Raw genomic sequence first — 21444 nt, 5'->3', positions numbered from 1 at the left:
AACGAAATAGGGAAATACTTGGTCAATCCACCTTGTGTTTGAACACAAGTAATAGCTCCTGCATACATATCTTTAATGATTTGAATATAAGCATTATTAACTCCTTGTTTTATATTTTTTTAAGAATAAAATTTTATATTTTTATTTGGAATATTTTTTTATTGCTTTTTAAAATAATTTTTCAACACAAAATTTTTTACTAAAAAAACACTTTAGAAAATTAATAATGCGGTATGAAATCTGAAATTTTGAATGGAAGCCTAAGGGGCTATTTGGTATATGAAAGCCGCGGTTGACAGAAAATTCCGCCTTTTCGTGGTAAATCCTGAATTTTCGAATCCTCTCGTTTGGCGGATTTAAAAGACAGCCGCACTGTTCGCCTCATCTCCTCATCCCCGCCTCTTCAGAATAATCAAACAATCACACGAAATTTAACAGAATTTATCACGAATGTTATTAAACAATTTTCAAAATTTAACCCCCAAAAATTTAAATTTTCTCAATCCAAATTTAGAATATTTACGAAATCCCATTTAAATTAAATATTGGTTCTACCAAACAGCCCTTAAATATTTCGAGTTAAATCCTCCCCGTATTCTACTAGCAGATGCCCCTTAAAATTCTTACGGTTTAAAAAGAACGGTAAAATCTCACTAAACGTTTTCGTTGAACTGCCAAAACGGTCAAAAGGTGAACATGTCTTCCGCCGCAGGATCCGGCCTATGGAAGAGGCCGGCGAGCTCGTCCTTTCGAACCCCCCCGCCTTCTTCAGTCGCAGGCGGGCCTCTCAGGTTGGACATCGACCAGCCTCCGCGATCCCAACCGGTCCTACAAGCCCTCTCTTTTGCATTTGTGCTCGCTTTCGCCGCCCTACAGCTCCTTCCGGCCACTCACTTCCGTCACCCGGCAGATCCTAGCCGCAGCTGGATGCCCTTCTCTTCCAAGACGAATACTTCTACGGTGAATTCCTTTCTTAGGGTATATCGTATGTAATTTTATGGAAGTTTGAACTTATTAGCTAGGCCTCAAACTTAATATCTAGGACCAGTCAGCCCGTAACAGGCATGCATTATATTTGCTGGTTAAAATCATTTTTACAATTTTGGTGGTTTCAGATGTGTTCCAATTGATTATTATTATTATTATTATTGGTTTGGGACTGTTTTATAAAGTTTTGACTGAAATTCAAGAGCTTCGAAATAAAATCATAATTTTTTTAACCTAAGTTGGAAGAAGCTCTTAACAGATCAAAGTCATACTAGAATTCCATTGCGTGCATACTGTAACTTAAGCCTTTATTAGATAAGCATCTTTATTTCATAGCTTAATTTAAAAAAAAAAATTATTAATAAAAAGTAATTCAAATCAAAAGCAAATTGAATTTCAAAAGTAGCAAAAACATTGAAACTAGAACTTTTGTTATTTTACCTAACTTATACAAAAACCAAAAAATAACCTTGGTTAAAAAGAGTCTCTTGTTTTACTTGGTTTTCTTGACAGTAGGTTTTATTACAGGTCTTGCTTAAAATCTTAGTATGTATATGACCTTTTGAATTTAATATCTCGGATTAATTAGCTGTAAAATTCTCGTATGAAACATATTATGTTATTTAAATGCTAAAAGGAAGCTCTTGTTTTTCCTTATTTTCTTGGTTTGATATTATAAATCACATCTTGGTTCATGCCAGACATGAAAGCCTATGTAAATTAGGGTTGAGATGAGGTTTTGATGTAGATTTACTTCTCCCAATGGAGTATAGTGTCTGAGAAAGTGATATAATCTACGGTTTTTTAGGTTTTAGGCTTTGCTATTAGATGCCAGTGGAAGGAAGCATGAAATATTTTAAGGTAAGGAAATGCCTTAGTTAAACTTAACTGAAGTTGAAATAGAACAAAATACTAATTGCTGAATACATCAGGCTGATCTATGCAAGGGGAGATGCAGTTTGGATTGTTTAGCTTTGTGACATCAGATTTCAGTGGAGTGAGTGTTGGATGGCTTCAAGTAGGAAAATCATTGAGTAGCAGGCTGAGAGGAAAATATAACCACTTTATATGACTAAACACTGAGGAGAGGAAAAGAAAGAGTCCTGCAAGAGGAACCTAAGGAGAAAGAGTGAAGAGGAAAAACTAGAAGATAAAGTGAGAAGAGGGATAGCTGACTACTAGGGTTAGACTACTAGGGTTAGGAGAAATCTCATATTCAATAATTTGCCAATAATTGAAAACCTTAGGTCAAAGGTATCCCTGTATCGAGGGGGATCCCTTAACTTATTACATAGAAGTTGAGATAAACTATAAATTATATTAATACTAAATTTTAAATTTTCCTAAATTAATGAAATAAGATTGAACCTAATATGTCCTCCATCAAAGGCCTAAGAGATATTACTGACAAGTGGTATCTCCATAGTGCACGAGGATGAATTGTTTGCTAGAAATAAGATGAAGGAGGCAGTAGAAATTTTTTTCCTCTCCTATGGTTCTTTTATTATCAAATCATTATCAAATGAGAAATATGCTTTCTCTTCCATTTTCATTATATACTCTTCTAAAGGTTTCATATCATTATATTTTTTTCATTATGATCATGGAAACAATCTCTCTATAAAAGTTGAAGATGGGTAAGATTCCTTGCATCAACCCCTACTCAGACGCTGAAGTGGCATGAGCTTTTTGCACTAGATACACCATTTTACACATTTTAATTTTTTTCATTATGATTCCACTTCTCTTAACAAGACACAATGGAGAAAAAAGATTATGTACCCAACCTCACGTAGTGGGAGAAAAGTTTTTTGTTCTGTTGTTGTATGATCCACTTGTTTGGATTGTTTTTAGTTTTGAGATAGCAACAAAGCTTAATGCTTTATAAAGTAGATACTTACAATCATGTTAACCATGTTTTTATTTTATTTTAAATCAGGGTACTTTATATCAATTTATTCAACCCTGCATTTCCTTCTCAAACATTTTAAATTTGTTATTGCAGTTGACCAAATCTAAAGATCCTCTCATGGAGCGACTTAGTAATGCCGAAAATCATGATGTGGAAATTGGAAGGATTAATGTGGTTAGTTGGATGGATTGTTTGGATCTTAGAATGCTTGCTGTACTAGCTAATTCGACCCTATCTAGCTCAAGGTTTGCATAACAACTTAACATGTTATTGATTCATCGCTAGTCAATATTCTTATTTTCATTTGGCCATGAATGTTTCAAAGGTGCAATTTCTTACTTACCCTTAGATAAACTTTGCTGGGCATGATATCCAAATTATAACATTCAACTAGTTATAATTTGTTAAAAACAAATCTTGCGAACCTGTTGCAGGTTGGATAGTGAACGCAATGGTTACTTAAGTTTAGAATCTGTGTTGGATAAGCTTATTGAACAGGTTCTTCAGGGTGTGTATTTAAAGGCATGTGAAGTATGAAACCTGAATAACCAATTAAATATTTTACCAAGTTGTTATTTCTCAAACCTTTTGCATAATTTAAAGTGCCATTTGACCTCTAGAAATAGTTGAAAATGAAATCCTCCGCCCCCCCCCCACCAAAAAAAAAAAAAAATTTCCAGGGGAAAAATGACACATTTAGGCCTCGTTTGAGACGGCTTAATTTTGCATTTTCAGTTTCAAAACGACAGAAATTTTTTTTGCCTGTTGTTTCTATGTGCCACTTTTGCAGAAATGCTTTTTTGAGAATTATATTTTTGTACTGTTTTCAAAAGCTTTATGATATTAATTTCTCCTTTAGAAAACTCCGTTCTCTCAAACAACAATTTTAAAACTACCTTTTAGGAAAGGTACATAATAACCAAACGAAGCCTTAGTTCAAGAAAAATGGATTTTTGGGAGCTTCAATTGCAATTAGCAACTTCACAAGAATCTTGAACGATTGAGGTTTGGTTTGATAGTTTCGAGCTTCTTTTGTACTATGTTGTTTACTATTAAATGAAATTAATACTACTTATTGATTTGTACAACTGCTCCGCAAGTGTTTCCCATGGTTTTGAAGTTATGCTGGTACATATTCAATATTATGATAGGTCAGATTATTGGAAAGTGAAGTAGCTCATTAACAGATTGGACATATCTTTTATAACCGTGACCACAAATGCTCACATACATAGGTGATCCTTTACTGTATAATCATATTTTCTGTGCCGTTGTCATGGATAATAAAATCTGTTTGGACAGTTTAATTTTGTTATTATCTCATTAGCATTAAGGTTTTAGTTGCTGAATTGGAAAACATTGATGTTCTGATGTTTACCTTTGCCTCTTAGATTGTCAGAGCATGTTTATTTTAGTTTCTTTGTGCCTGAAAGTGAAGATGTGAAATTGTCCTACTACAAGCTGAAAGTATTGTTTCCTGATTCAAACCTGGATCTCTTTGGGTAAGAAGTGCCCTCTTAAGAACTTGTTTCTTTTATGGTTTTCTTAATGCTAATGCTTTTATTTTGTACCATCTCTTATGGTTTCCTATGCTTGGTGCTGCTATTGCTGGTAATGCCTTTTTTAAATATCTAGGCAAAATGAAGTCAAATCTAAACTTAGAACTGCTGCACCAGAATGGGAATTTCTTAGGCTCTCAATTAATGAGCTAGCCTCTTTCATCATCCCAAGCACCAAAACTTCTTTGACAAAATTTGCTTTTGTATCACCGGGAACCATTATGAAGGTAGTTCTTTCTTTGTTCCTTGTCCTTTTAGTCTGATTATCCCTTCTTAATCATTTGCCCTCTTTATTTATCTTTTTTCTAAATTTTCTTGAAAAGAAGTATTTTGCCATGATAATCAAATTATCGCCTCCCTTAATATTTAGCAGAGGGTGGCCATCAGATCCACGGTTAAATTGCCTCCTCCTTATGCAGAATGCATGGATTTGAATTAAAAAAATGTCCTCTTTATTAACATGCTGTAAAGCTTTGTAAATGTAGCAACGGCAGGAGCATCTGTTCTAGGTTTGTCCTTGATAGTGTCGGTTTGATGTTGGAAAAGTTGGGCTCTTGGGCATTAATGCTCGTGATTTATCTTACAAAAAAGAAGTGAGGTAGCTTAGCACATATTATTTATCACAACAATAGAGAAAATTTAAGATAATATAGATTAGATTAGCAGAATTTTTTTTTATTAGATTAGCAGAATAAAAATTGTGTATATGACGTACAATATTGGGTGCGAAATTGATATTTTTTAATCAATATTGCTTGAAGAGTAAGTGATAGTTAGAAGTGATAGGTTTAAATATATTAGATCTGATATCGATGATAATATAACTAATAGAGTTAAGGTTGAGTGATTAGAATGGCAAAGTGCCTCAATAATAATGTGATAAAAGAATATCATATTAAAATAAGTGATACCTAGGATTGATAAATTTATTTGCATTAAATCTACCATTGATAAGAATAATATTGCTGAGTTTATAATTATTTGATATATAATTGATGAGTTGGAGTGGAGAAGATCAAGTGATAGGTTCAAGATCAATTGATGCCTTTGGAGTGATAGGTTGTATATTATATTTATGAGGATATAACTAATAGTATTTAAATTGATTGGTTAGAATGGGGAAACACATCAAGAGTACTATGTGACGGAACAATATCATAAGCCTTAGTAAGTGAATTTATAAAATTACATTGTTAACTGGCTATGCCATATGAATCTAGTGTTGGGCCATAAAAAGATCATTGATAACTAAGTTGAATGATGTGAATGAAAAAGTTGAAGTGAATGTGACAAAACTAGTAGAGATTGATAAAAAAGATTATTATTAGTACTTGTTGAAGGTATGGTTGTAAAAAATAGACTTAAGCTGTTTAGAAGTGTACGGTGGAGGGAAGAAGATGATTAATAAGCTGTATAGATAAAATTGATATAGGAAGAGTAGGAAGAAAAAAAGGTTTATACTTTATACCAAAGGTGATATTATTAGAAGTTGTGCAAAAAGATGAACACAAAGTAATGGTAACATTTCATGTAAAACTCAACAAAAAGGAATGGAGACTAATGATCTATAAAGTTGTTCCTAAATTGTTGGGATAGCTATTAATTATAATCAATACTAATTAATCAAAATGAATTATGATTAATAATAGTTAATTACAATTAATCAAATTAATCCGAACTAATTATAATTGATAATAATTAATTTGTAATTAATAATGATTAATTAGAATCAACTATAATTAATGCCAATTAATTTCAATTAATCGTGGCTAATTGCAATTAATTAAAAGAGGCCGTTCTGGTACAGGATTTATGCGGATTTGAGCTAGATTTACATAGTATTTAAACATGGTTCGTGCTAAATCCTGTTAACGGGCTCTATACATAATCTGAGCAAGATTTATACTAAATCTTGCTAATAGAAATCGTTTGAGTACCAGACTCATGCAGGATTTGCATTAGGATTTATGCTAAGTCCCATTAAATACGGATTATGCAGAAGTTAAGCAGTATTTTGAGCAAAATTCTATCAAACAGGATATAGGAAGTAGTTAAATCTCACGGCTAGTTAAACATTCTGCTTCCCTTCTCTTACAACTCAGCAGATTTACAGGACTTGGCCGAATAAGCGCATGGAGGGGAGAAAGTTACCTTCACAATGAGCTCCCCTTGTTGCTTGCGATCAAAATGTCGGAACTTTCGACACGACAAGAATGGGAACGTTGTCAAATGAGCGAAATTGGGCGACTAGGGCAGGTTTGGAGTTCGAGTTAAGGTGGCCCGAAGGGGTCGGGATGCTTAGGAGGTCGGATGGAGAGGCTGGGAGAGACGTCAGGCTTGTAGGGATTGGAAGGAAGCGAAGGAAGCTCATGATCGGGGCTTGTTCGCGGTTGCTGGAGTCAGACAAGGGAGAAGATCGCCGGGTGAGGACTTCGGCTAGGTAAAGGGGAATGCTCCTTCTCTCTCTCTCTCTCTCTCTCTCTCTCTCTCTCTCTCTCTCTCTCTCTGCCGATTGGGCAAAGATTGGAAGGTGGAGAGGGCTGTTGAGTTCGGTGGGTGCAAGGGTGGAGTTGGGTTTGACGACAGAGGAAATGGGGAGAAGCAGCTCGCGTGAGACTTCGGGCGTGTGTGGTAGAGCAGTGGGAAAAAAACGAACGAGAGAAGTCTCGCTCTCGTTTTAACGACGCAAGGAGGGGAGGATCGTATCCAAGCACACGCGAATGGACATCTTCGGCGCCGTTTGCAGAGGTATGGGGCAACTGTCACAAGATTTGTATAGTATTTGTGGCAAAGCCTCCTACAGGTAATGATTTAGGTATATTTTTTTATAATTTTGTTTCTTTCTTTTGGCTCTAGCAGGGAGGTCAACAGATAAGCAACGAGATTGCTATGACTTCACATCAGACAATGAGGGTTGAGATGCATAGGACAATTACCATGAAGGTCGAAAATGCATCAGGTTATGAAGATCATGTTGCAATAAATAAGTTGGGAAGAAAACTAGGACTCTAGTACCATTTGGAGAAAAATATGCTAGAATGTATTCTTTCTCATTCATTCGAAACATATAATACAAGGCAATATAAATTTTATTGAAAGCGCACTTCAAAGGCGCTATAGAGTGAAGTGTTGTGCCATTTCGACGCATTGCATTGTAGAGTATTACGCTTGGATTGCACACTTCAAAGCCACTATAAGAGTGAAGTGATGTGTTGTGCCACTTCGCCGCATTGCATTGTAGAGTTTTACGCTTGGATTGAGCACTTCAAATCCACTATAGGAGTGAAGTGAAGTGGCTGTGCCACTTCGCCGCATTGCATTGTAGAGTTTTACGCTTGGATTCAGATCATGTGAAATCCTGGTTCAAATTTTCATAGTTTGGTTTAGTATTTGCTATAATAACGAGGCACGAATGTTCTATTTTCATTGCTTCTTGGAATCATTGTCATTGCTCATTGTTTCTCCATTTCTCTTGTTGGAGCTATTTAATTCTTGGAGGTTCTTCTGGTCATGCTCTCTCATCCGCTAGTGTTTTTTATATGCTATTGGTTCTTGTTGCTAGCGTTAGCAACTTCTTGCTCATAAGCTTCTTCTCTAGAATACTTCTTGATGCCTTATATTCATCTTCATACTTTAAACATATACAAATAAGATTTAAATCTAGAGCTTCCTAATATGCCTTTTGTGCCCAAAACTTATCTTGGATTTCTCACCACCCATGCCATAAATTGTCAATTAGTGATTGTACGAAAAAGTAGCATGGTTTCTTAAGTGGAACTAACAAATTTTTTTGATGTTATTAAGCTAGTAGAGGGCAAGGATATTTTTTACCTACTTATTCCATGATAACAAATTGTGTTTTCTATTATGACTTCTGACAATTTTTACTTATCCAATATAGCTTAGATGGATGCAGAAATTCCGCACTCCTGTTCAATGAACTCATGGTTCCTTTGAATAAAGACAAACATTTATGTAAGAAGAGAGTTAGCCAACCTGAATAAATTGGAATTACCATCATAGCCTTATCCCAACTTGGCCAGTTGGATTCCATCCATAAGGTTGGTAGTGAGCAGAATTGAAGCGATCTAGTCCAACTTAGCCATGCTCAAAGTCAAGCTAAAACATGAAATTAACGTTCTGTTTGGGTCTCTTTTTTTGCTGCTTTGCTTTATGGAACATAACCATAGTATTATTTGGGGTATTACAGGAATTTTTGTCCCAAAACAACTTCACGACTTGGCTTCAGCTCCCGTGTCAGCTGCGTCCTGCTCTTTTGAGGAAAAAATTGACAAAATTATCCCTGTTGTTTTGAGCAACGCCCCATTTTGACATTTTACCCATGTTTTGATCAAAGAGGTTGAAAACAAAATTCGACCTGACATTATCCCGTTTGAAATCAGGCAAATTATTAGGTGCGGACACCGGATTGAGAGAACCGTCCGGTTTTCTCTCTGTCTACAGTGAAAGCACAGTTAAAGCGCAGCTGCTGTAGAAGTGCGCTTTGACTGTAGACAGAGAAAACCGGACGGTTCTGTCCGTCCGGTGTCCGCACCTAATAAATTCTCTTGAAATCAACACATGTTTTTTATTTCAATGTGAATATTTTTGTATTAAAATATGGCTTGTAGCTACTAGACATCACCCTTCAAGTACCTAACTGCCACATATCTAGATAAGTAACCATTTAGGTAGGCACTAAGTGGCATCCATAAATCTGTCTAGTTGAGAGCTAAGACATTCCTTGTCGGTAGTGCAGTCTGAATGACCTGAAAAGGTTGTAAAATCTAAACCATATGAATGATTTGTTTTTGTTGTTCCAACCGCAGGGTAGGATTGAGGAGCTCTTTGATTTTGATTTAGGCCCTTATGCCATTGCAGCCACTGAGGACTGCAGTAGAAGATTGAGTGATTATGTTAATATAGACATCTTAAATGCCATTCGGAGAACAGCCGCTAAAACTTGGATATCAGAGAAATTATATGACAAAGATTCTTGTGTACCAGACCTGAGTTTGTTTCTGGTTAATGTGGCGAACTTGGATAAGAATTTTCTAGAGTCCATTCGATGGTGGAATCAAGTTCTTGATTTGAAACATGAAAGGTTTGATTTTCTCCATCTGTTATGTTCTTATCAGTAAAAAAATTTAGATGGTTTTACTGGCTTTTATGACAGGAACAATCCGGTAAACGCAGTGATTGCCGTTGCACTCTACAACAAGTACTACAAGCTTCCTGATGCTTGGAAGCTTGTTGATTCCAGGACTGCAAGCTCGGAGGCCAAGGTTCTCCATTATGATGTACCACCCACAATGGGTTGCTCAAACCAGAAGAGTCAGAGAGAGCCATCCGGCTTTAGCGATATTTGGCGGCACTATCTACCTCCAAAATCTGATGTCATATTGGCAAACTAAGGCTTCGTTTAGGACAACTTTTTTTCTGCTTTCTAATTTTTGTACTAGGAAGCTGCTTTAAGAAGCAATAAAAAAGCCGTCCAAAACGAAGCTTAAGATCATAAGGGGTTGTTTGGTTGCCTGCATTAGGAGTGTAAAGTAAAACAATTGCATGTATTTACTAAATTTGATTGTTTGGTTAATTTTGAGCGGAACAAAAAGAAACCTGCCGAAGTACTAGTAGTGTATCAGATGGATTTAATTTATCAGTTATATGTCTTCGGCTTCGGCTTCTCAAGGACTTGCACTCCTGGAGTAAGGACATTTCTTGCTTGGGGATAGCCCCTCAGATGGATTTCCCTCACTACATTCCTTAGAAAATTATGGAAGATGCAGCTGCTTACTGTCTTTAGAACAAAAGGTTGTAAATTCATTATATTAAGATTGTGTAGCAGAGTATTTCTTGTGGTTTGTACATACAATTGATTGTAGCTCTTATTGAGTTGTAATGTTAAACATTTTTGTTGCCAAACATGAACTTGCTTAAATGCACAGTGATTTTTCGGATAACATCATGAATGAGTATTCTGTCAATTTGAAAGACAAGGCTCTTCCTCGGCTGTCCTGTATTTTCTATTTCTTCCAAAATCAAAATAGAAGCTTATTACCTTTGGAACATTTGGTCCACCTGCAATTCACTACTTTGTGTTACTCTGCAGTTCATGTTTATTTAGCAACCAATGCAGTTGAAGATAGTCTTAACTTTATTCACCCATTTGCTCTCGTTCTTTCAAGACTTGAGCTAATGAGAGATTATTACGTACGGAGTTTAGATCGAAGCTGCGTTTGATTTTTATGAGTGTGCGTAATAAAATTACAGTGGTGAATTGTAACTATGCTTTTATTGCGTACACTCACAAAAACCGGACGGTTCTCTAGTCTGGACTCCACACGTAATAATTTCTCTGCTCGAAGAGACACTGCTTGTCAATTGGTGCTCGCCTGCTATGGATTTGTTTTCTTTGAATTTATGTTCATCAATTAAAAGAGTATGTATATATATATATGCAAATTATTTGTATGTGGCCTATTTAGTTTGAGCATATCATGATGCTTTAATTTAGGCTTTATTTGTGATATTTTTCTTATTATATATTTTCTAAAGCAATTTTTTAGTAAAAAAAAAAAATAAACTAAAAATTTTTGTGCTAAAAAACTGTTTTAGAAATAGAGCCCTGCATTGGGTATCCATACCCACATCCACCCATGTACCCACCCATACCTATGGGTGGGTATGGGCACGCCCATGATCTTTTGGATGGGTACTCAATATCGGGGGATAAATCGATTAACATTATTAATCACCGTATATCTTATATTATTGCAATCCTCACTACGTAGTGTGCATTATTTAATCATACTATGACTACGATAAATTCTGATATGTGGCTTGAAAGTTTGCAATCAGAGCAAATGACAACAAGCCTCAAGGTCACCAGTCTGTGACAGACTGCGTTCAAAAAGCATGGAAAGTGAGTGGGTTAGGTGGGTACGACATCCCGAAAGTCACCACGGGTGGGTGTGGGTGGGCGAAGCCCGTCCGAGTAAAGCATGGGTATCCAATTAGAACCACATGTAGGGCTTTGTTTAGAAAGCAGTAAGATAGACATTTCAAATGAAATCTTAGTCTTCATGATCATATAAAATTGATTCAAAATAGTCGCGTGTGATATATAATTGATCCCAGCATTTTTTTGTGGTCCTAAAAATTGTAGTCCTTGGATTTTACAAATTCCTGGTAGGAAATTTGCACTATTGGTTCATTATTTTCAACCATTATTCCTCTGAACATTCACTGGATTAGGTTCTGACAACTTCATTTCATCAAGTAGTATCCTTAGGTTAAGGTTGAATGGGTACAAGTAAATATGATAACATTAATATAAACTCTAAAAAAACATTTCAAGCTCATTTATTAGAATATTAAATTAAGAAAAAATGAATATATTAATTTAATCATTTGATTGACTATATACAACAACAACAACATAAATATCAACTCTTTATCCCACTACGTGGCGTCGGCTACATGAATCCTTTTTCGCCATTGTGAAGTCAAATTCTCGTTTAAATCTACTAACAAAAGATCATTTCTAATATTTTCTAATCAAATCTTTTTTGGTATGCATCTACCTTTCTTAACATAAGTCAAATCTAATACCTCTACTTTCCTAACCGGGTCATCGGAAGGCCGCCGTTTTATGTGACCAAACCATCTAAGGCTACTCTCTCTAATCTTATCTTCTACTGGAGCTACTCCAACCTTTTCACGTATATGCTTATTTCGTATCCTATCTCTAATGGTAAAGCCACTCATCCATGTGAGCATTCTCATCTCTGTCACTCTTAACTTAGTATTATGCTTCTCTTAATTTTGATTGACTATGATTACATATAAATATTAATTTAAATCTCTTGAAAGATTTTCAAATCTCACAATAAATGATATATTCATTTTCACATAAAATAAATAAAAATAAATTCTTTCTTTCCTTAAAACATATTTTCTATTTTCGAACAATTGAATGAGCCCTGATGAAGTACATCATGTGGTCCAAAAAAATTAAATTAGAAGTCTAATTACAAGAGCTAAAATTCAAACTTAAGAAAGATATACACAAAAAAGCCTCTGAAACAAAAGTAAAATTTTTTATAATATTTAAAATAGAATTTTAATTTTTTTTTTCACCTAAGGACAGCTTTGACCGACTATAGAATATTTTGGAATAGATGAAAATTATAAAATAAATTGTTGGAACTACTCCTCCATTAGTTTCCACTCCCTTTCTTCCCTTCAATTTGGAGTGGTGGTGACAATTCATGAAGAATAAGTTCTAATCACTTATTTTTTAATGCTTTATTTATTCCAAAATATTCCAAGGCTAGTCAAACATATCCCAAGATAGAGAAAAATCAAATATAAAAAAATAAATTACATTTAAAATGTTCTAAAAATTTTCCATTTATTAGGCACTTCTAATTTGACCTTTTCTTTGTTCAATCTTTGAGCTTTAGCCTTCATTCTTATAATTTGAGTTTTAACTTAATTTTTTTTTAATTCACATGATGTTTTGTATCACCCCCTTTATTTTTATGGTGTATTTTTTTTTTTTTTGGGAAAATATAGAAAAGTATATTTGAAATAGGAGGATTATTCACTATGAATGATATCAATGAATTACTATAGATGACTAGTCATAAATTAATCCACTCTACAAACTCATGATATCAATCAAAAGTTAGCCAAACATTGAATCCACATAGATATTCCCATTATTTGAATTTGAATTTCTTGGTGACAAAGTTTCCTAAAACAACATCATTTTAAAGGTTAAATATATCTTGGATGGTGCTTAAGAAAACTCTTGATTAAAAAATTGTGTGTGTTCTACTTATGTTTAATGACTGATGATTGATTGATTTATTCAAATGAGAAAAAAAGAACTCAAAATAAAGAAATGAGTCAAAGTTTATGAGCACTATAGTCAAACATGCAATCCTTGTTGTAGATGAGGATGGAAGAACCCTAAGGCATACTAGGGCTCATGATGTGGGGTGGATGGATTTATGTTATGGAGAAGATGTGGGCAAACACTTTGGATTTGGGGAGACATAGTTATAAGATTTTGATCAAAATAATCAAAATCTTCAACCCAAAGGAATCCTTGTGTTTAGTTTTAGAAATGTAATTTGACATGTGGACACTCAATAGAATGAAAATTAGGAAGATAACTTCAAAGATGATGGAATTTATATTCTAGAATATTAGGCAAGTACAAATCAAAAGAAAAGTCCAAATTCATAGCTCAAGAAAGCTATCATGGAATGAAAGCTCTGTAATCGATAAGGCTATAAAAAAGAATAGGGTAATGATAGATGATTGTATAACATCCTAGATAAGAGGGAATTATTTTAAGGAACACATGCTTATCTTATAGAATTGAATGACTACCCATTGAAAAAGGTTGACTATGTAATATCTATAGATCAGTGCACTATTCCACCTATTCGAACCAGGTCCAAAACAAAGCAATTCACTGAATTTTTGCATTTAAACCCTTCTACATGTGTCTGGGAATGTTTGGTATGCATTTGAAAGTCTGCATATGTTCTGAAACGCGGGGGGGGGAAGTTAGAAAATCTTCTTCGCCTAGGAGCATCGCGGCATAGTGGTCTTGTGCGATGCTAAACTCCTCTTTGCCTTTTTGTAAATTAATTCAATGTGACGGTGCTGAGGGTGGCACTATGGTGTTGTGGCTCTTAGAGGAAGTGCTATGGCAAGCTTGATTGGGCACCTCAGAGCTTCGATCTGATTTTATATGAAAAATATCTTTTTTTTACTATTCCACTCACTTCCACCCAATCAAGGTAGCAATCTAGAGAAGAGAGAAGAGGAATTTTTCGAAAGTTTGTTTTAGGTCACTTCGAGTCATTTAGCATCGCCAACTCAAAAATTATTCGGGCTCGAGGTAGGATGTATTTTGGAGTGCCTCTGCATTGGTTGTTAGAGTGCCTCGGTGTTAGTACTCAACCAAAGTGCCAATAGTGATATTTGTAACACCTATAGTCTCGAGAAATGAGATTTTGAACTAGCGCTGCGTGCTTGGATTGAGTACCAATGCTAGGACATTTTGAGCATTTTAAAATATATTTTAAAACACTTATTTCATTCATTTGATCAGCATCATAGTCGAGCAAGGAGAAAATAGAAGATATTTGAAGAGGGAAAAACAATTCGAGTTGCTTCCGTCGTCGTTTTTTAGCTATCGGGGCTTGTGAGACCTCGTTCCCTTACTGTTCCTCTCTAGCTTGGATTTTCCTCCCAGGATCAGTCCGGCGACGATATTGAGATCCTCCAGGACGAATCTGTACTGTTCAAAATATCGCCCTGAAAATAGTTCTGGGACGTCGTCAAACGCACCGTATTTTGGTCTGATCGTCCCGGGACGATTTGGCGATCGGCCGGGCCTATCAGACTAATGACATGTGAAAATGAGCTCGTTTTGAGGAAGAGAAACCATTTTTATAAATCAGATATTTTGAGGAGAGAGAAAGAGAAAGGGAAAAGAGGAAAAGCTGGATTTTGAGGCCGCGGAGCGCTTTTCGTCCGACGCTGCTGTTGGGAAAAGTGTAGATCTCGTGCGTAAGGACTCCGAATCCTATTTCTGTTTTCAAAGATATTGTGTTTTGACCGAGTTGTGCACTGTTTTGTGTTTCGTAAGTCGAACTTTGACTCTTGATTTCGGTATGACACAACTTTTAGTATGTTATAGATATGACCATTGTACACGATTTGAGTATTTTCTGCGACGATTTTACCGGCGAGATTGATTCTACGCGATTTTAATCGAATAGAAAATAATCAGGACTTGATTTGATTTGGATTCTATAGATAATAGTCTTGTAATGATGTCGTGAATATTATACTGTAATTTGGAGAGATTTGGAATTTGTGCCTTTTTGCAGGATTTTTTTGTGTAAATTTGACCGAACTACCGTTACTCTCCCGATTTTCGTACGATTTTCTGATTTTCCAAGATTGATAGATTGAATTGATATGGCTGTATGACTATTGATATGCATTGTTCCAGATTCTTTATTATTGCTTAATTGCATCGATTATTGCATTGACTATTGATTGAATTGATTGATACTGAAAGACAAGTGGGGAACCTGGTTAAATGTTGGTTGGAGATTGATATTGACCTGTACAGGATGGTGGCCGACGGGCTTTCCTTTAAACCATTGATCATTGATATAACGATTGGGATTCATAAGGAGTTTTTATATGCCGACGGGCGGGCCGACGGCAAAAGAGTGACGACTCTATTGATTGAAACCAACGTATGGATATCTACAACAGCAATATGGATTCTACAACAGCACTATTGATAATAGCTAGTGTTTGTGCTTGTCGAGTAGACCATTGTATGGATTTCCTGATATGCATTGATTTATTGATTTCCGATTGATTTATTGAATTGATTTATTATCGTACGGATGTCTGATTTCATTGATTGATCATTGAGCATTGATACTATTGATTATTGATTATTGACATTGATATGGACATGGACGGCATATAATCATAGACTCATTGATACTATTGATTCTGCATTGATTTGACTTGCTACAATTGATTTATCGTATTTCTTTTCCGATTGATTTTATCGACTTGATAGTATAGACTGGATTTGATTGATTGATTTGATTTGACGGCATTATTTTTTTGAATGGATTTATTTATTGAACGGATTTAATGAGCGATTTATGGATTTTACGGATTTCACTTCGATTGTTATGTTATTGATTCATAGATACCGGCACCGATATTGATATGGATTCTGCGTATTGATTATAGAGATTGACACCGATATTGATATATATTGTAGAGTTGATAGACTACCAACATCGTATTGATATAGATATGATATGACATATGGATTTATGATATTGACATATGGATACTATTGATACGACAGATCCTGACATGCTATTGATACATTGATTCGTCGTACTGATTATCGATTGATTGATTGAATGGATTGTTTGCCGTATGGATTTGATTATCGGTAGAATAAGATTTCTTTATGGAGCTGATTGTATTGATTTTTATTGACATGATGATTTCATTGTATAGATTTGTTTCAATTGCTAGGTTGATTCCGTATTAGTTGATTCGATTGTTTTATGGATTTCCCGGCTGATAGAGATAATTGACTGGAAAGTGCTGCTTATTGATTGAGATGATTTCCCTATTGTAGCATCGTGCGTCGTCATTATTGAATCTGTCATAGTGTCATTGAGATTGTATTGATATCTAGTAACTCGTATTGAATAATTGGATTGACTGATTTGCAAGAGTACGTTCTGACACGAGTCCCTTATTGAATTAATTGATGCTATTGATTGCTATTAATTGACACGAGATATTCTATTGATTGATAGATGATATAGATACAACGAATTGACTAGACGTCTCGATTGAGTGAACTGATAGTATTGATTGATAGACAATGCTACGATGGATAGATATTGATTGGAAGCACTTACTGATTGATTGCTGAGGACGTATTGATTTATCGATGTTTTTTACCGCTGTATTTATTATTGACTATTGATGGATTTGATTTGATTATTGATTTTCGTTACTGCATTGACTACTGATTGATTTCCGCTGTGCAGACTTGATTTCATTGACTATGGATTCCGCATTGCATAGACTCATTGACCATTAAATTGGACTTGATTTGATTGACCTGCATATTGATAGCATCGACGTGCTTTGATTTCAGTTGTAGGCTTTGGTGACATGCTGGGCTTTGTAAGCTCATTATATGTGGTTTAAAATTCTAGGTCCGAGCAAGGCAACTGGAATGGAGTTCGATCAGGAATGTCAGACGAATCCTTTCACTATTGATTTCTGGGGCATCAACAGGGCTGGTTGGGAGAGTTGTCCGGATCGAGGTAGGTTATATTATGCCTATCTCGGTTTTAAAAATATGAAATTTTTCTTAATTTTCTATTTAAGTTTATATTTTCATTAGCTAAAAAATGCTCATAACTTTGCATTAAAAAAATTCACCACGTAACATTTTATATGTTTTAGATATTGAGATTATGAACATTTTGAATATTTTCTAAAATTTTTATACCAAATATTTTGAAAATTGTGCTTTTTTCAAATAGAAAATAATTTGGACACTGAAAATAGTGATGTAGTATAATGAATGTTTTAAAAGAGTATTTTATACAGTCCTTAATAACTTGGTTATGTTTTGAACTATGAAATTTTACTTAGTAGCAACTCTATTGCCTATCGTTAGAGAAAACTATGTAATTCTAACATGTGTTAAATTTTGACTTAATTGTTATATATATATATATATATATATATATGCTTATATGATTGAATTGACTGTTGGGAGATATAAGATGACATAATTTTTTGAGATTCTATCTGTGTAAGAAAATATTCTAATGTATGTGCATGTTCTATTATTATAAACATAAAAAGGGAGTCATATGAAGACAGAATCCTTTAAGATTCTTTTTGGGCCTAGGATATGTGATATGAACTGTTGTATGAGATGAAATTCAGTTTACAAGAATGGATTCAACTGGCTTAAAAGTTAGATATAAAATATCTAAAATTAATTATTTAAACCAAGTATGGTAAGAAATATAAATTATGAGTATTTGATTTTGATATTATTTTCAATAAGAATATATTATGGGTACCTAGTGTAATAGCCCGTATTTTGACTTTACAAAAATTTTTTTTGGAGTCATTATAACTGCAAATCGCAATCCATCTTCGCCATAGTATTTTGATTGTAGTATTTTTAATTATAGAATCTATTTTGCTGTTTATTACTCATATATAATATTATATAGCTTTGATTGTTGATTATTAAAAGATAAAAAGAACAATTCTTTCAATTTATATTTTGGAGCATCAAACATAGTTCCAGAGATCGATCTAAGCTCATTTATCCTACATGAAGCCTATTATTCAAATTACTCTATTCATCCAGGAAGCTACAAAATATATAAAATTTGAAAGGTAAATTTTGGTGGTTGGGATTAAAGTAGGATGCTGTAGATTTATTTCAAAATATGAAGCTTATCAGTCAGTGAAAGCAAGATGTTAGCGGCTGGGAGGTTCTCCATAACTGTTAGCTATTCTAGAGTAGAAATGGGAAGAGGTAACAATGGATTTAACTATGGGATTTACAGGTTTAGATAGGAGTATATGATGCCATCTAGGTTATGGTAGAACGTTTAACAAAGTATGTTCAATTTATTTTCAATCCAACAGTTTGATTCAGTGGATATATTAACATAGGTATACTTGAGTAAAATTATTCGATTGTAGGGGATACTAAATGTGATTATTTCTCACAGAGATGAAAGGTTTACCTTAGGTTGTGGAGTGAAATTCATTGAGGTATGGGCACTAAATTGTATTTCAATAATGCTTTTTCATTTGCAAACTAATGAATAATCTAAGAGGACTATTTAGGTACTAGAAGATCTTCTGAGATCGTGTGTTCTAGATTTTGATGGTGGATGGGAGGATCATGTCCCTTTGATTAAATTTTTTACAGTAATATTTTTAAATTCATCATAGGTATATCCCCTTATGAAGCTCTGCACATTAGAAAAAATAGAACCCCTTTATATTGGACAGAGGTGGGTGTAAGGAATCTTATTGGGTCGGCCTTAGTCAATGATACTATTGAAAAAGATCCATCTAATTAGGGATAGATTAAAGGTTGTGTAAGATAGGCAGAAACAATATTATAATATTAAGCACCAAACAGTAGAGTTTAAGGTGGGAGACTTCATATATATGCAAATCAGGTTGATGAATGGCATTAATATATTCAGTAGAGAGGGAAAGTTAAGTCCAATTTATGTTGGACCTTTGAAGCAATTGACCAGATTGAAAAATGAACCTACAGATTGCAGCTGCCAGATAATATGTCTAAAATTCATAATGCATTCCACCTTTCACTTTTGAAGAAATGAATATCTGATTCTAAAAATTAAATATCTAAAAAAGAAGTTTAGATATGTCTGAATCTAAGCTATAGAGAGGAACTAGAAAGGATTTTAGCTTATGATGTTAGAAGGTTAAGAAATAAACATATTCTAATAGTTAAAGTTGAATGAAAAAAATAAAACAAAAAAAGAAGCTATTTGAGAGAAAAATTATGAAATAAAGTTGCACTATCCTGATTTTTTTTGGTGATCCGATTTCTGAAATATCGAGGATGATATTTTTTTTAAGGGGAGAATTGTACAACTTGCAGATCAGTGCATGCATCGTTCCACTTGTTTTGACGTGATCCGATTCAAGATAATTTATTGAGTTTTTGCATTTGAACCCTTCTAGACATGTAAGTGAAAGTTTACATGTGTTGTAAAGTGGGTCTCTGCAGTTTGTGTGTATGTTTTGAAAATATGAAAAGTTTCCCCTGAAGCGCTATGACGCTGGGGTAGGCACTGCTGTGGTGCTATGGGCTCCTAGAGGGAGCACTTCAGCACGTGTGATTGGGTACCTCAACGCTCAGCCTAATTTTTATATTAAAAATATAATTTTTCACTATTCCACTCACTTCCACTCAATCAAGGTACCCAGAGAGAGAGAGAGAGAGAGAGAGAGAGAGAGAGAATGAATTGTACAAATTAAAGGAAATAATGTTGGAATTCCATGATATATTTGTTATCATCAAAAGTTAATATAGAATTGGGCTCATGATAAAGGCCTAAAAGAAAATTTATAATAATTAAGGGAGTAAACAATTAAGTAAAGCTAATGTCTTACTAATAAAGCTGAAAGGTGAGTAAGGAGCTTATGACTTAATTAAACCGACATCTCCTCAAGTGTTGATGAGTGAGCAGAGGCCAACGATTAAGTTTATCCAAGTCTCCCATAATGTTGAAGTGTCAAAAGAGAGTCAATATCTCACTCAAGTTTTAAAATAAGGTTTTAAGATCGCTTAAGAAGGTTCTAAGCCAGGTCAACTTGAAAGGGTTTAAGGAATGATCTTGCCCTAGCTAGGCTTACCAACGAGTATAAACCAATTAAGATAAATTGGTGTGAATCATATTAAGGTTAGGTAAAGGTCTACTATAATAAAAATTAGGTTCGAACCACCTTATTTAGGGCCTATAAGAAAAGAAAAGTATGATAAAGCCACTTATAACTAAATGAAGTCCAAGGGAAGGTCAAGTCTAGGGAAAAGGGAAACTAATAGATAATTGGCTATGGTCAGGGTTAGTTATGAGCTGGCCTGACCAATAAAGCTCATACGTTTTGTTTAAGAAACTTAGGAACGATGAAGGTCAAGTTTAAATTGAGGTAAAAAATAGTTCACTTGATATCTTAAAAGGTTTTGAGTCCTAGTTTACTCTAATCCAGTTCTTAAGTTAGCATAAAGATTAGGTCCAATTAAAGCCGCCTTAAGTTGACCAAGTCGACGATGCCTTAAGGATCGATACTATCCAATGGAATTAAAATAGATTTGGAGTCTATCCAGGTAGGTCAATCTAGACTAGGATCTTATTGGTTAGTCTAGACTTTGATTCTAAATGGGATAGCTCCATAGGAAGTTATGGGTCAACAATGTGATCCATTAAGTCATAATTGAGGAGATCAATCTTATGAAGTCTACTATAGACTTTAGCATAATAAACTTGATTGAAGGTAATGTACGATCTCCTATAGTTAAATTAACTCAAACCAAACTCACAATATGTGAGACTAGGCTTAAAGGAGACATATAGGCTTAAATTCACTAAGTTGAAGTTATGAATATGTCTATGCAACATTAGAGTCAAATTTAGTAGGGTTGCAAAACTTAAATCCACTAAGACTAAGGAAGAGTACCTAGGACTAGGCTATGTTAGCTCAGTGGTTAACTACATAATGGGGCCTAAGAAGGGTTAAATATACTAAGATAACAAGGTTATGACTAAACAATTCTCTATAAAAAAATAAGGTCAACAATAATAATAACTTTTA

At 34.5% G+C, this 21444-nt stretch overlaps 1 protein-coding gene across 1 annotated transcript; it reads left to right on the top strand.

The window, feature by feature from the left end:
* The first annotated feature begins 637 nt into the window (after positions 1–637).
* Positions 638–9872, top strand: LOC110103401. Its single transcript, XM_020832103.2, has 6 exons — positions 638–960; positions 2993–3144; positions 4291–4401; positions 4535–4685; positions 9288–9562; positions 9635–9872. Exons 1-6 carry the CDS (start codon positions 697–699, stop codon positions 9870–9872), a joined length of 1191 nt encoding a protein of 396 aa, XP_020687762.2. The 5' UTR covers positions 638–696.
* The last annotated feature ends 11572 nt before the right edge of the window (positions 9873–21444 follow it).

The sequence above is a fragment of the Dendrobium catenatum genome, unplaced genomic scaffold (assembly GCF_001605985.2).
Source record: "Dendrobium catenatum unplaced genomic scaffold, ASM160598v2 fragScaff_scaffold_1056, whole genome shotgun sequence".
NCBI lineage: Eukaryota > Viridiplantae > Streptophyta > Magnoliopsida > Asparagales > Orchidaceae > Dendrobium > Dendrobium catenatum.
Note: the sequence above shows the minus strand (reverse complement) of the source record. Positions and strands in the feature narration are given on the sequence as shown.